This window comes from Pelobates fuscus, chromosome 6, assembly GCF_036172605.1.
Source record: "Pelobates fuscus isolate aPelFus1 chromosome 6, aPelFus1.pri, whole genome shotgun sequence".
NCBI classification, from domain to species: Eukaryota; Metazoa; Chordata; class Amphibia; order Anura; family Pelobatidae; genus Pelobates; species Pelobates fuscus.
In genome coordinates, this window is record NC_086322.1 from 166,887,316 (window position 1) to 166,910,857 (window position 23,542).

Below are 23,542 nucleotides of genomic sequence, written 5' to 3' on the forward strand. Positions count from 1 at the left end.
CGCTGGCTTGACCTTTGTCAAATACATCTTGGAATTCTTGGTACTCAGCGGGTAAGGAAGAGGCAGAACATGCGCCCAAAACTTTGACCGGTTTCTGGAGACAGGACAATGTGCATTGCCGGGACCATGATAATATCTCAGCTTTGCGCCAATCAATTGTGGGGTTATGCTTCTGTAACCAAGGGTATCCCAAAACAACCTGGTAATATGGAGAGGAAATGACCTGGAATTGGATTGTCTCATGATGTAGAGCCCCTACAGCCAGAGATATGGGCACGGTTTCCTGGGTCATGTGGGTTGGCTGTATTGGTCTGCCATCGATGGCTTCGAAAGCTAGTGGAGAGTTGCGAGGCTGTAAGAGTATGGAGTGCTTCGATGCAAATGCACAATCTATAAACAAGCCTGCGGCCCCAGAATCAAGCAATGCCCGGGTTTTAATGGATGAATCAGGCCAGGAGAGGATAATAGGCACCAAGGGTTTGTCCTCATATATCTCTGGGTCTGCAGAAAGACCACCCAAGATCTTCCCCTGACAGTATCTTGGGTGCAGGCCCTTTGCCGGACGAATCGGGCAAAACTTTAACATGTGACCGTGGTGTCCGCATTATAGGCACAGGCCCTCCCTCCTCCTAAAGGCTCTCTCCTCAACCAAGAGGCGTGAGAAGCCTAACCGCCTTGGCTCCACACCGACAGAGGACTCAGGACCAGGAGGCATGGGAGGTTTGGGTGGGCAAGAAAAGCTTGGTGCCAAATATACAGGAGGCCTCCGCAGGCGCTCCCTGGATGAGGATCTCTCTCGGAGTCTGATGTCAATGAGGGTGACAAATGATATCAGTTCCTCGAGATCTTTAGGTAATTCCCTGTCTGCAATCTCATTCTTAATCACATCGGAGAGCCCCTGTGCAAAGGCAGCCACGAGAGTCTTGTTGTTCCAGCCACCCTCTGCTGCCATGGTATGGAATTCACTGGCATACTCGACAATAGTTTTTGTGCCCTGAGCATTAGACATGAGTAGTTCGGCAGTAGGGGTGGAGCGAGCTGGAATATCAAAAACCCCTTTAAAGGACGCAACAAATTCAGGGTAATTGTAAATGATAGGCCTCTCTGCCTCCCAGAGAGGTTTTGCCCAAGCTAGGGCTTTTTCAGACAGCAAAGAAATCATGAAGTGGACTTTGTCGCTCTCTGTAGGAAATGCCTAGGGCAGGGTTTCAAGGTATCCTTTAACCTGATTTATAAATTCTCTGCACTGTGCTGGGTTGCCCCCAAAATACTGAGGGAGCGGGACAGACCCAGTCATTTCTCTAGCCGCTACAGGTTTGGAGGCTACAACCGGTGCTAGAACAGGAAGTGAGGCAGAGGCGGCCGCAATCGCAGGCTGGCCGGGTACTGGATCCAGATGGGCATATTGGTCCAAATGGTGGTTCTGCTGGTCCCACCGGGTAAATAGGTTAGGTATAGGTGTCTTGCCTGTACCATCTGTATTCATGGCCCTTGCGTAATGTCAGGGACCAGGAACCAGACAGAGACAGAAGTAGATGCAAACACACCTTTATTAATAAATAACAAATAAATAACAAAAGCAAAGTCCAGGAATCAAGCAGGGGTCAGTCACCAGAGCGGGTAGTCAGACAAGCCAGGATCAGGAGCACGGAGAGCAGCGGAGTCAGGAACAAGGCCGGAGTCAGGAACCAGGAGCAAACAGGAAACACAGGAACAAGGAGACTTCTGGGGAACAGGAAACCACGCAAGGGCAAGGAGGTTCTGGGCTTAGCTGCTTAAATCGGCAGAACTGATTAGCAGCAGGGTTGATTACTACTCACAGGCAGGGGCATATTAGCCGCGAGGCAAACAAGGCATTTGCCTTGGGCGGCATTTTCCAGGGGGCGGCAAAAAACGCCGCCCCCAAATGCCCAAGGTAAATGTCTTGTTAGCCTTGCGGCTAACAGACATGCTGGGCTGGTTGCTGGGCGGCCGGCGAGGGAGCTCTTCCCCTGAGCTCTCTGCTCAGCTCCCTCGCTCGCGCCGCCCGCAGAGTGAGGCTGGGAGGCGGAGCCGGAATATGACGTCATATTCCGGCTCCCAGTCTCACTCTGCGGGCGGAAGAGCTCCCTCGCCGGCCGCCCAGCCTGCCCGCCAGTGCCGCCCTACAGCCACTGGACCAACAGGGAATGGGAGAACCCCCCCACCCCCAGCATTCCCAAAGGTAAGGAGGCTGGGGGGGGGGAGTAAATTAAAAAAAAAAATGTGTGAGTGTGTGTGTGTGTGTGTGTCTCTGACTGTGTGTGTCTGATAGTGTGTGTGTGTCTGTTAGTGTGTGTGTGTGTGTGTGTGTCTGTTAGTGTGTGTGTGTGTCTGTTAGTGTGTGTGTGTCTGATAGTGTGTGTGTGTCTGTTAGTGTGTGTGTGTGTGTGTGTCTGATAGTGTGTGTGTGTGTCTGATAGTGTGTGTGTGTGTGTCTGTTAGTGTGTGTGTTAGTGTGTGTGTGTGTCTGTTAGTGTGTGTGTCTGACTGTGTGTGTCTGACTGTGTGTCCGACTGTGTGTGTTTGTTAGTGTGTGTGTCTGTTAGTGTGTGTGTGTCCGACTGTGTGTGTTTGTTAGTGTGTGTGTCTCACTGTGTGTGTATGTTAGTGAGTGTGTGTCCGACTGTGTGTGTTTGTTAGTGTGTGTGTCCGACTGTGTGTGTTTGTTAGTGTGTGTGTCCGACTGTGTGTGTTTGTTAGTGTGTGTGTCCGACTGTGTGTGTTTGTTAGTGTGTGTGTCCGACTGTGTGTGTTTGTTAGTGTGTGTGTGTCCGACTGTGTGTGTTTGTTAGTGTGTGTGTCCGACTGTGTGTGTTTGTTAGTGTGTGTGTGTCCGACTGTGTGTGTTTGTTAGTGTGTGTGTGTCTGACTGTGTGTGTTTGTTAGTGTGTGTGTGTCCGACTGTGTGTGTTTGTTAGTGTGTGTGTCCGACTGTGTGTGTTTGTTAGTGTGTGTGTCCGACTGTGTGTGTTTGTTAGTGTGTGTGTGTCCGACTGTGTGTGTTTGTTAGTGTGTGTGTCCGACTGTGTGTGTTTGTTAGTGTGTGTGTCTGTTAGTGTGTGTGTGTCCGACTGTGTGTGTTTGTTAGTGTGTGTGTCTCACTGTGTGTGTCTGTTAGTGTGTGTGTGTCCGACTGTGTGTGTTTGTTAGTGTGTGTGTGTCCGACTGTGTGTGTTTGTTAGTGTGTGTCCGACTATGTGTGTTTGTTAGTGTGTGTGTCTGACTGTGTGTGTTTGTTAGTGTGTGTGTCCGACTGTGTGTGTTTGCTAGTGTGTGTGTGTCCGACTGTGTGTGTTTGTTAGTGTGTGTGTGTGACTGTGTGTGTTTGTTAGTGTGTGTGTGTCCGACTGTGTGTGTTTGTCAGTGTGTGTCTCACTGTGTGTGTCTGTTAGTGTGTGTGTGTCCGACTGTGTGTATTTGTTAGTGTGTGTGTCCGACTGTGTGTGTTTGTTATTGTGTGTGTGTCCGACTGTGTGTGTCTGACTGTGTTTGTCTGTTAGCTAGTGTATGCGTATCTGTCAGTGAATGTGTGTGTATTTAGAAGGCGGGGCAGGGGGGAAGGGTTAGGTGGGGGTGGCGCGCGCGGGGGGGGGGTGTCTGAGTTTTGTCCTGCCTAGGGCAGCACAAAACCAAGATACACCACTGCTCACAGGTGAGTAACCGTGGCAACAAGCAGAAGGAGCTCATAGTGATTGCAGCTGAAACTCAATCACTGAAACAGAAAAGGGTTGCTGTTAAAAACAGCAAAGAAACCCTGACACCTGCGCACCAAAAAACTATACACCTAACCATGGACATGTGAGTCCACTGTAAGCTAAAAAGTAATGTATACCTATTCACATCCCATTGTGCTTAACCATGTATTTTCAGTATACTGCATATCCCTTCCTAACACACTTATGTAAATGGAATTCACAAACATGTTGATACAATATAAAAACAAAATTCTCAATAAAAACGAAATTTACAAAAAATAAAATAAAATATTAAATGTTTCTGCATTTACATAACAATTTATCAAGTAAAACTTGCGTAAAGAACATTAGCATAACTTAACACACAAATAAAGTCTTTGACTAGAATCCACATGCACATTACATTACAATAGATAAAAGTATATACAGTCATGGGAAAAATAAAGTACACCCTCTTTGAATTCTATGGTTTTACACATCAAGACAAAATAACACTTATCTGTTCCTTAGCATGCCTTAAAAATAGGGAAATATAGCACCAGTGAACAACAACACATGACAAATTAAAAATTATCATGATTTCACAAAAATAGAGCTAAAATCGAGAAGCCATGTGTGGAAAAACTATGCTATTCAATAGCTTGTAGCAATAACTTGAAGTAAGCCTTTTCTGTATGACTTTATCAGTCTCTCACATCATTGTGGAGGAAATTCTTCCCACCTTTTCTTTAACCCCTTAAGGATGGCGGGCATTCTATGCCGTCCTTTTTTGGGTGGCTCTAAAAGCTGGGGGGCGGCATAGAATGTCCCCGCTGTCCAGGGGACTTAGTGGGTCCCCGCCAATCCCACGCCGGCGGTCATGATCCTGGGGTCTGCCTGGGAGCTCAGGCACACCCCCACTGCCCTATCTGACCCTACCAGGCCATGTGATCGTGGGGTCCTTGAGATCACATGGCCGAAATAGCCCTCTTATGCAGTGCCTGCAGAGGGACTGCCTGAACTCCCAGGCTGTCCCCCTCATGCCTGCAATTTTTTTTTTATAGTTGTTAAAAAGTTTAACAAATTAAACAAAAGTACGTATATACATACGCACACACACATACACATCCATAAACCATTATTCTAAGTGTATTTTAATATTAAAATATATATATAATTGTATATATTAATATAAAAATACACTTAGAATGATGTTAATTATAATCATATATGTCACAGGAGATGGGACTCCTTGTACGTGTTCCCTTATTTGTACTTTGTTTCATCTGATATCCTTCTGCATTCTAATGGAATCCCTACCTGATAATTGTCCCCTTGTGTTCGGCTATCCATTCCCTTCTGTTCGGTTACCGAACAGACTATGTGTGGTCCCCCTTGTTAACACCTCGTAATCACCGACCACCCCTGGCTGTTAACCACAAACAAGCAATCACCTCAAGTGGCTGCCATTTACATATACGAACACACGTGCTATCAGGACTGGTGGTCATCTGGTCTACCGAATGCAGGCAGTGGTACATGGTCTTCGACGGCATGGATCTCTGAGTCGACTATGCAAGCTTGCGAACCCCGCTGAAACTTGTACCCTTGCCCGATCAACTTCCTGACCAGCTAGGAGAACGGCGTTCGGGAGTAAGAAACTATAGACCAAGGGAAGCATTAATTTCTTAAAAGCCTGGGAGGTGTTCATCGCTGTACGCATAGGAAACGAAAGTCGACCGGCCAGCCTGACCAATTCTCTGGAACTGTTTTGGGCTACCACCTCATGGCCGGTCGGTTAAAACTTTATTTTAACCGAACGTTCTACTGAACCGATTTGATTGCTTTTTGGATATGTTGTGCGCTCATACCGGGGCTATTCAGCAATATAATTTGTGTGTGGTTCCTATGCGGTTTTCATGTATTTTAGTGATATGAAAAAAATTGTATGCAAATGTTCCTATTTGAGAGATAATTGAGTTATCTTAATTGGAGCTCAATTATCTCTTCAACACAATGGCTTGTCGGAAGGAAACCTCTGCGATTTTGTCTTAGAAACCCCATGCTAGGGGCACTGTAAAAAAAGCAGAGTGTGGCCTAATAAAGCTCAGATTGCTTCTTCTACCCAATACGACTGGTTGTGTCCATCATATTGGGGAAATTCTACACAACGATAGTATTACCACCATATTCAGCACATCTGGAATAAGGACTAGTGGAGGATTGAAGGAATAACAGCAATAGACTAGCGAACTTGTGACAATAAATATATATAAAATAAATGAATAAATTGATAAAAAAAATTACAAAAATAAAATGAAAAAAATTATAATCATATACTGGTTTAAATTTGTTCTAACTGTATTTTGATATTAATATGCATATATATATATTACATTCAAAATGACGTTATAAATACACATATATATATATATTGTGTATCAAGCTGTTGTATGCAGCAAACACAGATTAAAAGGAATCCATGTTTAAAATGGAATGAGGCAAAAATGTGATTCTTTGTTAAACTAATTTGCATATGCCCGCCCACAATCCTTTGCGGTTGTAACAACGCTGCAGTTATGGGATTTCTGGGGGAAAAGCAAGTCTTATGGCTTGACTGGTGTGCAGATTTTTGTTTAACATTGTATTAATTATCTATATATATCTATATATATACATATACACACACACACATTATATATATATATATATATATATATATATATATATATATATACACATACACATATATACATATATACAAAAATGATGGGAGTTGCACTCCAGCTCTTCTTCGGATTCTGCCGGTGCTCAGCTGCACAAATGTATACAGTTCAAAGAAAGACAGCACTCAGGGACTTTAAATGTTGAAAAAAGTAAAAAAAAAAACTTTTATTCCAGAGATCGACGTTTCAGTCCACCGCTGTGGACTTTCATCAGGACATAAAATACATTATACAATATTCAGCTTAAATAAGAAAAAGACTAACTTACCAAACTTCCTTCACCTGTGTGCCGGCGTGGTCTGCTCCCCATTGCGCATGCGTGTCAGATCACGCTACCCCTTCCGGTGTGAAAGTGCTCACAATCCATCACCATGGTGATCTAGTAAACAGATTGCGAAAAACGGCGATCTGTGTACACATACTCCTGTGTACAGTGTCAAATGATGACTACTCAGCTCGATCTAAGTGTCGAGCTGTCATAAAGAATCTCTAGTGAGTCTGTTGAGAATCTGTGAGAGAGATCGAAAAACGAACCACTTCAAAAGTGTGCTTATGTGAATGGATGTAATTAAAGTGCCTTATGCAAAGGTCTATTCTATAGATTTCTATAAAGGTGCCAATCACAGTATATGTGAAAAAGTGTATGAAGTGATAATAAGGTAAAGATTAATTTACCTGAGGAATTATGCAAAAAAGTGCCAGTGCTCCAAAACACAAAAAAGACGTGCAATATTGTGATGACCTCTTAAAGTGACAAGTGCATAAATTCATAGAGCATTGCCTGCAGATAAACTCTAGACAATAATGTTGGAAGGGGAGACACTTTACTAATTAAGGGTAGCAGTGTGACATATGCTAACTACATAAAAAAATATTATTGTTGACATTACATATTAAAATATAATTGTCTGCTACATATCAATAAAATAACCAAGTTCAGGAGTTGTCATCACTGAAATAACTTATGGGTTAATTTGTCTCCATATATCATGATACTTACTTACAAACTCACTGATCTACATATGGACAATAAACAAAGTAGCGAATAAAGCAATGATCCTACCAATAGATCTATATGCTCATAATTTCCCATTGAAATTTGCCTGATTGGTTATGTTGCCTTTGACCCCGTATAGTAGCTCAGCTCAATGATGAGAATTACCACCATAATGGCATACCATTTGCAAAAAGTAGACAACCCAAGGTAGTCAACCCTTAGTCACAAAGACTGGCCAAAATAAGCATAATTGTGCCACGGTAGTGTTTGTATGTATGTATGTATATATATATATATATATATATATATATATATATATATATATATATATATATATATATATATATATATATACACACAATCTAAGAAAATTTCACTCACAGGACTCTATAGATGATATCCCAATTCTTTTATTGTGCAATATATATATATACGAGAATATCATTTTGCCTCTCTATAAATCACTGGTAAGACCACATATTGAATATGCTGTGCAATTTTGGGCACCTGTTCTAAAGAAGGATATCATGGCACTAGAAAAAGTGCAGAGGCGGGCTACAAAATTAATAAAAGGAATGGAACATATCAGCTATGAAGAAAGGTTAACAAATTTAAACCTATTTAGTTTAGAAAAACGTCGCCTGAGAGGGGATATGATAACATTATACAAATATATTCGGGGCCAATACAAACCATTGTGTGGAAATCTATTCACAAACCGGACTTTACATAGGACACGAGGCCATGCGTTTAGACTGGAAGAAAGAAGATCTCGTCTAAGGCAAAGGAAAGGTTTTTTTACTGTAAGAACAATCAGGATGTGGAATTCTCTGCCTGAAGAAGTGGTTTTATCAGAGTCCATACAGATGTTCAAACAGCTACTAGATGCATAATTGCAAAGACAGAATATTCAAGGATATAATCTTTCAATGTAGGGTAATAACTGCTTGATTCAAGGATAAATCTGACTGCCATTCTGGGGTCAAGAAGGAATTTTTTGTCCTAGCTTGTTGCAAAATTGTGCTTCAAACTGGGTTTTTTTTTTTTTTTTTTTTCCTTTTGGATCAACAGCAAAAAACAGGTGTGAGGAAGGCTGAACTTGATGGACGCAAGTCTCTTTTCAGCTAACTATGTAACTATGTATGTAACTATGTAACTATGTAATATAGATACACCACATCTGTGTCAACGTTTCAGTCCTCTATGGGACTTTTTTCAAGACAAGTGTAAAACTCCTAAAGCATGGTTTAAATAAGGGGTGTACATGTGATAAAGTGTTTGGGAAACAGATATAGCTGTGTGACGTAACACATGTCACTACAGACAAGCTAACTGACAAACACACACCCAAGCTCACTACAGACAAGCTCACTACAGACAAGCTCACTGACACACACACACCCAAACTTACTACAGACAAGCTCACTGACATGCACACATGCTCACTACAGACAAGCTCACTGACACACAAATGCTAACTACAGACAAGCTCACTGACACACATAAAAGCTCACTACAGATACGCTCACTGACATACACATATACATGCTTACTACAGACATGCTCACTTACACACACATATATGCTAACTACAGACATGCTCACTGATATACACACACATGCTAACTGCAGACATGTTCACTGTAGCAGATTGCATTGGGCTGTCTACAAAATTTTGAGTTACAATGTGCTTTCGTTTAATTTCTTGCTATGTGTATCTACATTGTATGCAGCATTCAACTGGATTGTTCGGTAAAATCACTCCATTCATCAAATGCATGAAAATACAGAACAATCAGACCACCCCAGGGAGAAGTGTGCCCCTTGTTTACCCCTTAATTCATTGTAACCACAGGCTAATTGGCAATTGACTAAATACTCCGTGTGGGTTTTCTCTGTGGTCGCTGTTCAGCATCCGAATACGTGGCGGGGCCATCTTGCATACGAACGCTCAGCGGTGTTTGGCCGTCGAGTGTCTGGAACCCAAATCAGACACTCGATTACCTGAACACCGCTGAGACCTCCAGAGCTCCGTAACTACCGAACGGAACAACCAGCCAGCCCATCATTCGGTTAAATGAATCCCTGAAGAAGGAGATTCATACAAACCCTAGCTCAGCCCTGGATGGCAATGATTTTCGTGTTTTTTATCTCCCGAACAAAGACCGACCGCAAGGCCAAAACACATGGAAGTGTTTTTGGCTACTGCCTCGTGTGCGGTCGGTAAAATAACTACTTCCACCTAACTCCCAAACCCCTGGTCCGATCTGGGTTATTTTTGAATATGTTGCTCATCCAGATCAGGGCTACCAGGGGATATAAAAAGTATAATTGTATCTAGCATATTTGGGGTACATCTGAAAACCGGGTAAAACTAAATACTGTATAAGTGGATTTTGTCTCATACTGAGGGAAGGAGATGTGTGGTAGTTAATGGGTACATGATTGGTCACTGTAATAATTACTGTAGGTACCTCCCTTGCATGGGAGAAATGCTTAAAAGAAGGATGTGTGGATTAAAAGTTCAGTTCTGCTCCTGATGCTGTGTGTCGTCCAGTCATTGGGAAAGGTGATGGGATATTCTTGGATTACTTTATTTACTGTGGATACTATTCTCTTGGGTTTTACTACTTGTTCCTGAGGCTCACTTGGATTACCAGCAGAGATAGTCTGTGAGAGACCAGCTCTCCGCTACACTCACTGACACATACATGCTCACAACAGCAGGCACACACACACACACACACACACACACACACACTCACACTCACTCACTCTCACTCTCACTCATTAACTGCAGTGCATTTGAAGCCTACCTTGCACTGCAGGCTCCTTCTGTGGAAGCCCTGGGAGATGAGAACTCCATTTCCTGCCCTCTTCCTGCCCTGAGGTCAGCAGCTTGAAAAGGGGGGGAGCTTGAGATCAGTGGGCAGAGCTTGTGATCACGGGCAGGTCTTGAGTGCCAGAAAACGCTCTCCCTGCAGTGCTCCCTCCGGCCGCCGCATCCTCAAGCCCCAAGCCCCTCCGTCCACAATTCCCTCGGACTCTCACAGTCTGAGGGCAAAATTACCAAATGGTATTAGTTATAGGTATTAGGGCTCTCTTCCCTGCCCCAAGTGCTGTGGCCCACCAGGACATTTCCTGGTATCCAGGTGGGCCAGTCCGGTCCTGCAAAGGGGTTGTACTTTCTTTTTCCCATGACTGTAAACATGGTAAGGCATTACAGTAAAATAACATGTTGACAGTGCGCTTGTGAAAATATGAGCATACAGCTAATAGTGCTGCAGAGTTGAAATAATTACTTTAACAACACTTTCGACAGGGTTACTTACAAAGGTAAGAATGGTTGAGAATTCAGAGAATTCAAAGTGAATTTAAAATTTTAGAGTAATACAGCTCTTTTTGACTTAATTTTGAAATGCACCAACCCCAAATAAGAGTGGAAACATTGGTGTGCTGAAGTGGTAAAATGTTTAGAGTGCACCTTTAAAGAAGCAAGTCTATACTATTTCTCGCTGACACAAAAATACACACACACACATATAGCTAAATACATTTCTATATACATTTTATTTCCCTGGCTGGAAAGTAGAAAGTCTACTTTCATAACGGTTTAATACTTTGTCTTTAAAATGTGCTTACAGATTTTGCCTAAATAGACCTTGACAAAATATTAAACAGAGTTTGAATCTTTTCCCCTAAATGACCCAGTAATTAACAATTTGCATTTAAATTTAAATTATACAAATTCATTGAGCTCTAAATTTGCTCGAGACTTTTCCCAGGTGAAGCAACTTGGCAAAAGTCAAAGACTCATGGAAAGTCTCCAAAATGGAAGTTTGGCAAAGAGTTTTCTCCCCCAAAGAACTATCCTTTGGCTTGAATATAATTTTAGCTAACAAACTCAGACTTGGCTACAGTTCATAGTCAAAACACAATGAATAAATCACAGCCCGGGGACTGCCTCTATTTCTACATTTTCTACTTACAAATGCAGCGATGCAAATAATTATGAAATAATACCATGTGCATAGAGAAAGGCAGTAACGTATCCCAACTTATAGGAGATTATTGCCAGTGCCTTTCTTTTGCATGCTTCTTTTTTCTGCGTGGGAGGGGAATGGGAGGGGTTAATTGGGTTTCTATTCTATTTCTGTTCACCTAAACAGTGTCGAGATCTTTTTTTTGAAAAGTGAAAGCATGTCTACAAACCAATAAGGGCATGTCTGCTAAACTGTGTGTGCATGCCTAGTAAACAGTCCGGATATGTCTGGTCAACAGTGAGCAGCTAGTAGCCGATTACTGTAATTATAAAACCACCATCCTCTGTAACCAAAATCTATATGGTGCAGACCATGGCAGGTGCAGTGTATGTCAATGGTGAGAATTTATCTTTGCTAATTTCATAGTCGCTATAGTTAATGCAACATAGCCTATTAAGTGTAAAACAACAATAGAAACAACTATATGTACACAAGCGCAACAGCAAGACTCATTCTTACAAACATTTAAAAATAAAAAAAATCATACAATCACTACACATTCTTCACATGAAAGTAAACCTACAAATGTGCCTTATTGAAAAAAGTCACCATTGAGCTCATCAATACCCAATAAAGGAAATCAGTATTGTCATTTCATTGAGGAGAGGAGCTATGTTATTACGCAACTTTAGCAGCATCGAGGACACTAGGGCTGGGCTGGGAAGCTACGCAGACCAATTAGGAGATGCAGGGCCCCAAACCTCATACGCAAAAAGTTTTATTGGAATCCTTGAGAGACGTGTAAGTAGTGGAGAGATTGCTTAACCCATGCAAGTCACCTGAGATTGTTTGACATTCCCAAGGATGACTTAGAGCTAGTTAGCTAATAATTTTTTAGCATTTTTTTGAAGAATATTAAATTTACTCTGTCTGTCTACTTGATTTTTCAATTTTGCCTTTGGAGGGACTGTGTTGCCTCACAACTACCACTGAAGTGTGTCTTGATCTTTTCATCTCCAACCACTCAATTTCAATAGCCTGTTCATACCACCATCCAGATGCAATTTGTACTTGTGTAGTCCATCATTCTCTTGCCATTTTTTTTTTCTGCTTTAGGCCTTGTTACAAATTTAGTATTCACTTTTCCATTTTATGTGTGGTTTTAAATCTGTTCCTACTGTCTCTTATGGTGGTGTTGTATTTAACTTTATTTTTACTCCCTTGACAATACGGTTTGTTCCAGAATGTCATTTTGTTCCCTGTTTGTTGTAGTTATATGGAAACTCAAAATAAGGTGAAAAACCACCAATAAGTGAAGGACAAATAAAATCTGTACAATTCCGATAGAATACAGTATCCCACACACCAGATAGGTGCTAGGTATATGGGTCTATACGGATAATATGCCAGATGTTCCAACATGTGAGGGATAGGAACCCAATATTGTAGACCCCCACCCTGTTGGAAATAAAACACTGCTGCAAATAACAAAAAGGAGAAAAAGGGAGGACAAACACTAATAGCAGATATAATATTAGCAAAAATTGGCAAATAGTGCCATGGGAACAAAAACCTCAATCAAAGGATCCCTAAAGCCATAAATAAGGTGACAGATTGTTAATTAGCAATCATGGGTTAATACCCCAATACATAATAGCCCTAGAGAGAGGTCCTGTTCAGAAGTTTTCAGTGTCCTCTCTTAGATACCTATGTGCAACAGAGCAGTAATTTTGCACGTAATAAGTGAATAAGAACAGCTGAGACCTCTAGTGTATGAGGTATCAGACAGGTCACATGAACATACCGTGGTCAGGATAAGGGTTGTAAGCGGTATGCCTAGATAATAAGAGCAGCCCTAATCGCAAATAAAACATATAATAAACACCCCTCAATTATAAGGGAACCCTAAATGCCTGACACATATATGAACGGGTAGCACACTCAATAATGTGCCCTAAGTGACAAACTCCTGATAAGTTACAGAGAGACTTCAGCAAATACCCGGGAGACACTGGGTGCAGCCAAATCAACACAAACGTTAGTAATAACGAGGTAAATGGGCTGCTGCAATATCCCAGTAAACCTTAAGTAGCTCTCCGGGTTTCGCCTGATGGGAGTTGAAGTCCACTCCACACTGTTGCAAATAACAAAAAAGGAGAAAAAGGGAGGACAAACACTAATAGCAGGTATAATATTAGCAAAAATTGGCAAATAATGCCATGGGAACATAAACCTCAATCAAAGGATCCCTAAAGCCATAAATAAGGTGACAGATTGTTAATTAGCAATCATGGGTTAATACCCTGATACATAATAGCCCTAGAGAGAGGTCCTGTTCAGAAGTTTTCAGTGTCCTCTCTTAGATACCCATGTGCAAAAGAGCAGTAATTTTGCACGTAATAAGTGAATAAGAACAGCTGAGACCTCTAGTGTATGAGGTATCAGACAGGTCACATGAACATACCGTGTTCAGGATAAGGGTTGTAAGCGGTATGCCTAGATAATAAGAGCAGCCCTAATAGCAAATAAAAAATATAATAAACACCCCTCAATTATAAGGGAACCCTAAATGCCTGACACATATATGAACGGGTAGCACACTCAATAATGTGCCCTAAGTGACACACTCCTGATAAGTGACAGAGAGACTTCAGCATATAACCGGGAGACACTGGGTGCAGCCAAATCAACACAAACGTTAGTAATAACGAGGTAAATGGGCTGCTGCAGTATCCCAGTAAACCTTAAGCAGCTCTCCGGGTTTCGCCTGATGGGAGTTGAAGTCCACTCTGGATCCATTGTATCCCTGTTGCCATGATGTGCTAAGAGAGTAGGAGATACAGCTGGATCAAAGGCCCCTGACGTGCACGTTTCGCCCGCAGCTCATCAGAGCTCACTAGAGGTCTCAGCTGTTCTTATTCACTTATTACGTGCAAAATTACTGCTCTTTTGCACATGGGTATCTAAGAGAGGACACTGAAAACTTCTGAACAGGACCTCTCTCTAGGGCTATTATGTATCAGGGTATTAACCCATGATTGCTAATTAACAATCTGTCACCTTATTTATGGCTTTAGGGATCCTTTGATTGAGGTTTATGTTCCCATGGCATTATTTGCCAATTTTTGCTAATATTATATCTGCTATTAGTGTTTGTCCTCCCTTTTTCTCCTTTTTGTTATTTGCAGCAGTGTTTTATTTCCAACAGGGTGGGGGTCTACAATATTGGGTTCCTATCCCTCACATGTTGGAACATCTGGCATATTATCCGTATAGACCCATATACCTAGCACCTATCTGGTGTGTGGGATACTGTATTCTATCGGAATTGTACAGATTTTATTTGTCCTTCACTTATTGGTGGTTTTTCACCTTATTTTTTACTATTTACTATTAAAAGTTATATTTTATATTGCAGGGCACTCATCCTATGTATGTTTTTTCTGTAACTACCTTGGTAGTTTTTTGAGGGTTATCCCCTACTGTCAGAGTGCCCGTCCAAGTCTTCCCTGTCCTCCCCCTTTTTTTGTCTGCTATATGGAAACTCAGTTCTATTGTACCTGTGTTCTGGAACATTCAGTTAATATTCGATAATTAGCCTTGAATTCTGACCTGAGCAATTGTAAATAGAGGGTCTTGTAATATGAAAATGATATATACTCCATTGCAATGCATATTCAATGTCAGTTTGACTGCAATAAGCTATGCAAGTGCACATGGCGCTAGTCTTCAGTGTGGCAAAATTTTAGCATGCAGATAAAGTTTTAAAAATCATCATGGGCATACATACCAGGTTGTTGCTTTTTTCATTCAGAATAGTTATAATTGATGTTTAGATAGAACCCTCACACATAGACATTACTTCTTATACATATATATGATATAAGATTGAATTCAAAATATCAACTCATACCTACAAAGTTCTCAACAACTCTACTGCCTACAACATTTCTTTACTAATTCATATGTACATTCCTTTTTGGCCAATCTGCTGTGCGTGCCCTTCTCGTCCCTAATCCTTCTCGTGCCACTAATCCTAACTCATGAACAAGTGTTTACAGGACTTATGGTGGACAGCTCTATTTCTACTCCTTCCAATTATCCAAATTTTAGCAACACAGTACCAATTTTTGGGTCCTGTACCACCGTCATGCAGTGGCATACCATGGGTAGCCAGTCCCCCTATCTCATGGGTAGCCAGTGCCCCCTAACCCGTGGACCATTACTACCCCCGAATCTATACACATTACTTTAGGAATATGGTGGATTTAAAAATTACACAACACAGAGATGAGGCGAGTAAGAAAAGAAGAGAGAGCCTGTCTAGGCAATGACCTGTGTAAGAATGATTGTTTTTCATAATTTGCAATTCACAGCATGTACTTTTTAGATTAGAATACTTTGGCGAATGGATGGTTTTTAGATTTATTTCGGACATGTAAATTTACATATACAGCGATTATATTACACAGAATGTTGCTCACCTGTTTTGGATTTTATGTTCTCTTAAAACAAATCAATAAAAATTATATTCACATCAACAACATGCATATACAATGCTAAATACGTAATCACGTCTAGATTTTGTTTCCTAGGAGAAAGTAATAGCAGCATAAACACTGCATGCAGCTTCTTAAATGAACACTTTAGTTACCCAGACCACTTTGTCAATTAAATGGTCTGGGCGCAGTGTACCTGATCTCTCAAACCTGTAGTATAGCACTTTGAAGTTTGTGAAGAACTGCAATGTTTGCATTGCAGGGTTAAGTCCACGTCTAGTGGCTGTCATCAAAAACTTGGTCTGACTGAGCAAAACCTGGTCACATGATGCCCCTAGCAATGCCCTGATTTAATGCTTTCCTATTAAAGTTTAAATGTGTTTGCGGCATTTGCCATGCATGCATGTTAGGTCCTTAATTCTCCTCTATGAGGAACATTGGATTGGACACTGCCAGAGGAGGCCATGCCTCCTCTGTGATGTCACAGGAGGCAGAGAGGTAGCACCAAGAAAGTCTCATTGCTGGAAAAAGGAAAGTAAATCTTATATTTTATTAAATGTGAATGCAAACAGGGGGAACGGGGCAGAATATGAGTAGAGGCAGTTATACTTTAGTGTTAGTAATACAGATTTGTATCCCTAATGCTATTGTGTTCCTTAAACTGTGATGCTTTTAATATCTTGATATAGTGAATTAGTCTGTAGCAGGGCAGCGTGCCACAAGCAAATTTATTTTCATAGATGGTAGACAACTCTCAGACATTCATAATATGCTCTCGGGGACTCCAAGCGGCTTGTATTGTAATGGCATTGTCACTAAATGGGTTTGTAAACTTAAAGCAGAATGAATTTGTGGCCAATACATACTACAGAATCAAAAGCACATCCTCTTAGGAAAGTGAGTTTTCCATTGTAGGATATACTGTAATCTAACTGATGCAAACCTGCTTTATTTTTTTTTTTTATTCAAGATAATTATATATTAAAATGAAAATGCAAAATATGTATTGCTATGCGATATCCACTTGTAATCGCATGTTCAGGCTTACATTATTTACAGAGTTCAATATTATGAGAGCAAAATTCCTTATGGTGTAGAGAAATGTTTGTTGCTAAATAATTTAGTTTAATTTAGAAAATTCATATATGTCACTCAGCATATATAAACTAAATGAACTAGCATCATGCATCTTCTGTATTATGAGAGTTTAACTGTTTAAAAGGAAACCATCACCACCACAAAGTTTATTTTCTTAAAGAAACTGTCCTATCCCATGGTTTTCAATGTCGTATTGATTTGTATATTTAATGAGTATATGTATTTGTGAGGTGTGAAAAAATAAAATGAAATGTGGTAATCCACACCTCTTTCTCCTGTAACTGGGTACCTCTATCTTAACGCACTAAAAATAGTGAAAAAACACAGACAAGAGTATTTACTAAACTGAGAATTGTTGGAAATTCAAAGTAAAATTAAGACCAAGATAACTTCTCCAAATCAACTATGCTTCCAATTCAACTATTTTGTTCTAAGATTTAAAACTTGTTAAATTCACTTTGAAATCCTGAATCCTAAATAAATATTAAAGAAAACGTTCTACATATACAGAACACTGGAGCATGACAATAGGGGTTGTAAAGTCTAAGAGGTCAATTTAACCTGATGCTTCCAGGCCTGTATACTGAACTAGAACTGTGACCCTTTATACGTGCTACTATGTTAAGTGTAGGGGGCCAACCCAAACCATCTTGAAAATCATACCTACAGTAAAATAAATTAATCTTTGTCACTTTCATGTCCTTCTGGCCATGTGATAGGCTGGTAACCAGTGTTAATTTTGGCTGCAAATTTCAATTTAGTTTGTCATCTGAATTGTTTTAGTTTTAGTCTTTTTAATAGACTAAGTCTCCAGTAGATATTAGTTGACTTGATCTCCCTTAGATTTTAATCGACACAACTAAAATCTAATTGGTTTAGTTAAGGCCTCTATCTGTCTCTTTTGCCCCTTCCCCAGCGCCTCTGTGTCTCTTTGTCTCTTTAGTTTTAGTCTACTAAATCTCAAAAAATGTTGTTGAAAAATGTAACTAAAATTGTTCGTCGACACAATTAACACTGCTGGCATTTAGTCAAGGCAATGAGAATAGAGGGAGCAGCAAAGCCTTACTTGCAAAGGTATAACTAGTAAAAACCTAAATCTATTGCCTTAGATTTTGTTCAAGGCCTGTGATTTATGTTCATACATATGACAAAACTGTAGCAGTAGCCTAATTAAGCAACCAATATCAATAGTTATATATTATTTTTACATGCACTTGTCTGAATCTTTTATTTATCCACTTCACAATATAATTAATCTTTAAGAGGGTTATCATTTCTTACACTTGAGAGTATATTATGCTGAATATGAGATAGCAAGGCTACATAATGTATTAACAATTTATCACTTTTTGTGATTTGTATGCAAAAAAAAATATTTCATTTTATATGAAAATAAACATCAATATTCTCCAGTGTAGCGTATAAAAAAATAAAAATAAATAAATAATCACTGTCATTGACAAAATCCAGGAAATGAAATCTCCTTATAAGACAATTACTTTGTACTATATGAACAGACAAATGGAAATTTCACACTTCGGAGCTGCCTTTGTAATAAAACAATAGGAAGCCAAAACGGTGAACGCTCATAATTATGGATTATGTACTAGAGTACATCCACAGAATCCCAAAACTGAACACACATCTTTAACCTCTCGACCCTAATCAGGAAGAATAGAAATTTCCACAGAGCAGAACTTAGTCACAAATAAGTTTTCTTTCATGCAACTGAAATTTTAAAGAGACAGTAACAACAACAACAACAAAAAATATTGGCACAGAACGACCACTACAGTGAATAGCAAATGTGTGGCTTGCATGTGGAAATATGCATTGATCTGAATAAAATCAATACATATTTTGGTTATATGAATAAAACAAACCTGGCATATCGACATTTCATCACAACAAAAACTCATTATAAGGACAGAGTAAAAAGAAAACTGTATTTTACCTTTTTTCCCCTGTCCTGATGAACACCCAACTTGCAGTCAAAATGTTGACTAGACTTGTGCACAGTAAAAAATTACTTTCAGTCAAACCATTCCACCATAAAAAATAATAATAATAATAAAAAATTACGGGCAGTTGAATTTTAGACACACGGCAGTTCAGCTCTGCTGAATTTTTAAAGAAGAAATATTTGGGAAAACAAATCACATCAACCAAAAGGTTTGAAAAGGGAAAATGGATCAATGTATTTATTTTCTTTATATATATTTTACAGTATGCTGATAGGTGAGGTTTCCTGCCATTTGGTTCACAGATCAAGTGAAAGAGGTAATAATCTTTTTTTTTCCCATTAATCATTAATCATCTCTTTTTTGGTGTCACAGACAAAATTCTAAATTTCATTAAACCTGCTTGTTTATTGCGCATTTCCCTTTGTTAGTGATTGGACTTGGGGTGCGGGAATTTGAAAGAAAAAACTATTATATATATATATTTATGTTTGTTATACATAGCTTATGTTTTCTTATTTGTGCACAATAAACTATTATAGGAAAATAAAAAGTGGTGTTTGGACTGGCTCAAGACTCTAAAAAGCCAATTATTATGTAGCATATATATCAATTATATATAAATTATCAATAGATCAATTAAATGCATTTGTTGTTCTTTTTGTAGTACTGAATTCAAAGGCTTGAAATTTGCAGTCATGTGCTACCAGACAGACCTTAAAAGATAATCATCAATGCAAGTCTTAGTATGCCATCCAGAGGTGATTTTATACTTACCAGGGGTAAAATGTCACTCACCAGTGAGTAGTGTTGAGTGGACACTTTGAGCATTGCTCTATTCACTGTATTCTATATGTGATTTAGATTTTTTTCTGAAATGTAGCACGTCTTGCAGAAGTTAAAGGCAATGTAATCAAGTCATATATTTGCTTGTGCATACTCACTTGCGCGATACACACACATTTAACTCTCACAACTTCCTCTTTGAAATCTATAAGAAAGCAGCTATTCCATTACCAGATACAAACTTAACTAGTTAAAAGGACACTCAACAAGGTGGTCTGATTGCCTTGACCCTGTCATAGCCCTGGAAGAAAAACACAGCAGTTTCAGATAAACCGCAGTATTTAATTGTCCAGGGCTTACTCCACCTCTAGTGTCATCTATATTTAATGCAGGCAGCTGTTAAGTGAGCACACCTGCACTGAACCCTATTATGGTGGAAGCCACTTAGAAAAGCATGGATGAAGCGTGAATGTGCATGCCATGCTCACTGTGCATGTGCATTAGGTGCCCAGTGCTTCTCTATGAGGAGCATTGGGTTGGACCATTGGCTGAGGTCCTCCCGGACATTGTGAAGAAAGAGAGGTGAGCAGGAAAATTAAAGTAAATGTTTGATTTCCTTCATTTTATATTTTTTTTAGCAATTGCAGGGGCTAAAGAAGATTATGGACAGGAACACTATAGCACTCATAACACAGATTTGTATTCTAATTCTATTGCCTATGGCAACAATGCCTTTTCTAACTCATCAGTGTTCTGTCATCATGTCACATGAGTATAGAAATAATCTGATCCAAAGAAAATATGAATGAGAGTAAATATGGTATAATCTGATGTGATTGAATAACATATTTTTCTTGGTATGGCTTAGACAATGAAAAATTACAGCTATTATAGTTTTCAGCCAATATATAAATTTGTAATCACTATACAGGATATCTGAAGTATTTCTGAATGTTAAAAAAACAAACAAACATTCATTCAAACTTGTCCACGAAAACAAACCTGTCTTTATTGTAAGAATGTAAACAATATAAACTGAAGTAGAAAATTACTTTACTCACCAAGAGCGAATTCAAGCTTCGGGTCAGCTAAAGTTCTTTCAATCCCTGTGGATAGTAAAGCAAGATAAATTGTAATTAAAAATAAAGACTTCACTAAACAGCATTTCATTAGCAGTTCAGCATAAATTCTTGTCAGAAATACACATTAATATTTTATTTTCTGACCAGGCAGGTTAGAGGAGAGAAACACTTCTGTGTTTTCTTTTATCTCTTTGTGACAGGAAAGTAGATACAGCCTTGTGGTAATGATAGAAGTGCAAGTCAAACCTCAGTTCTGAATACAGTACAGACATGTGTGTGTTCATATTAAAGTAGCTGCTGATCTTAATTAGATAGTTAACTGGTAGAACTATTTTACCAGTTGGCCATGTATTCTAGCAGAACTGCATTAAAGGGCCACCAATACCCTAACCAATATAGAAGGAACACTCCAAGTACCACAACATCTACACTTCACACTCCTAGAAGAGCATGAAGATGACCGCACATCTCCACACTGGACCCCAAGGAAAGGATCTTCACTGGACCCCAGGCTATGGATCCCTACTGGATACAAGGAAAGGATTTACACTGGACCCCAGGTAAAGGATCTACATTTGACCCCAGAAAAGGGTTCACACAAGCTCTCCCAAAGATAGGGAGGCTGGGTGGACTTAAATAAAAATAATAACAAAATAATATTTTTTGAGTGTGTTAGAGAATGTATGTGTGTCTGTTGTTGAATGTGTGTCTGTCAGTGAGTATTTTTCTGTTAGTGTGTGTCAGTCAGGGAATGTGGGTCCAATCAGTGTGTGCCAAATCAGTGTCTGTCAGTGCGTGTGTCAGTTTCCTCTGTGTGTAAATGCATGTGTGTGTGTGTCAGTGTCCTCTGTGTGTAAGAGTGTCAGTGTCTTCTTTTTGTAAAATGTTTGTCACATCATCTGTGTGTAACTGTGTGTGTCAGTATCCTCTGTGTATAACTGTGTGTGTCAGTATCCTCTGTGTGTAAATTGTTGTGTCAGTGTCCTCGGTGTGTGCCTTGTACCAGTGCTGTACATGACCTACTGTCTTGGTTACTTCACTGCTATCTCTTCATGTAATACTATCCTGGTTATAGGTGGAAATGTAGGGTAATTGTCTGGACTGGAAATTTCTAAAGGGAGGAGTGGCTAAGATGACCATGCTCATTTATGGCCCCCCCAAAAAAAATTCATCACCCAGGAGTCTGAGACCCTAGGATCGGCCCTGGCCAGCATTTACTAACCAACCACCACATTATAAAGTCAAAAATAAAATTACATTTAATAAAAAAACAAAAACAAAAAACAACCCTAAGGGGGTCAAAAACTAATAAAGTAGTCCCTATAACACAAATTAATTATTCGTACCGTCTGTGTCTTCTTTCTTGTAAATCTTCTTATCTTGATATACAAAATGAGGGAGAGGCAAGATACCTGCCTGCACTGATTTTCAAGAAAACAACAAAAAAACTTTACACAGTGCTGCAATATCTCCACACTGTATCAACATATCAACATTGATAAAGGGCCACTGCCCGAAACGTTTGTACTTTATCCTTCCTATTAAAGGTGGTAACACCAGGGGGTGCATTTAAAAATCAAGTTGCACAAGACTCCAATTTTTCTTCTTATCTTGAGCTTTAAAAAAGGCCAAATAGAAATCCATAATGCTGCAATGCAACTCTTCAAAATAAAGAAAAAAAAAGACAAAACATAAGACAAATAGTTCTCCAAATGATCAATTCATTTGGAAAATGAAAAAACAATAATGTGTGAATGTCTCAAATTTGAGTAAAACTGGTGCCTTGTGAATCTTCTGAATCCTATACTGAAGTTTAACCTAGACACATGTTAAAAGCTTCATATGTGGATCAACAATGTTATGTACAATACTGCATAAGTTCCCATTATCATTTTTCTTGCGTCTGGACAGTAAGTATAAATATGTTTCAATGTGATGCCATTTTCTTTTATTAAGGTAAGTAAACATTCCTTTATGTGCTGGAATATATTTATTTGTAATTCTATAAAGAAAGGGATTCATCATTTGCATAATGAAGACTTTTTAAAAGAAAAAAAACAGGACCTAATGGGTTACATTTATCCAGTCCTTTAAAAATTATATTTTATCCCCTTAAGGACTGAGCCAAATGTACAAATTGTGAACAAAACCTGGCATTTGTGCTATATGTCTGTCCAACCGTAATTCACCTCTTTCATATTAAATGCACCCACCCTTATTATATATCATTTTATTCAGGGGAAATAGGGCTTTCATTTAATATCAAATATTTAGCTATGAAACATAATTTAATATGAAAAAAATGGGAGAAAATAAGATTTTTTTAGTTCTACATGACATTTTAACTGTCAATGTCATAATACTGTTTGCTTTTACTAGAATAAAATACACATTTGTATTCAGCAAAGTCTCACGTGTAAAACAGTACCCCCTATGTACAGGTTTTATGGTGTTTGGGGAAGTTACAGGGTCAAATATAGCACGTTACATTTGAAATTGAAATTCGCCAGATTGGTTACGTTGCCTTTGAGACTGTATAGTAGCCCAGGAATTTAATTTACACCCATAATGGCATACCATTTGCAATAGTAGACAACCCAATGTATTGCAAATGGGGTATGTCCAGTCTTTTTTAGTAGCTATTTGGTCACAAACACTGGCCAAAGTTAGCGTTAGTATTTGTTTGTGTGTGAAAAATGCAAAAAACGCCAATTT

At 39.3% G+C, this 23,542-nt stretch overlaps 1 protein-coding gene across 1 annotated transcript in view; it reads right to left on the bottom strand.

Annotated features, from left to right (window-relative positions):
* INPP4B (inositol polyphosphate-4-phosphatase type II B) overlaps window positions 1–23,542 on the bottom strand; it is a 640,126-nt gene that overhangs the window by 596,976 nt on the left and 19,608 nt on the right. The window contains exon 2 of the mRNA XM_063458461.1: window positions 20,807–20,851. Within this exon, the coding sequence (XP_063314531.1) occupies window positions 20,807–20,851 (45 nt within the window). The remainder of the gene's footprint in view (window positions 1–20,806; window positions 20,852–23,542) is intronic.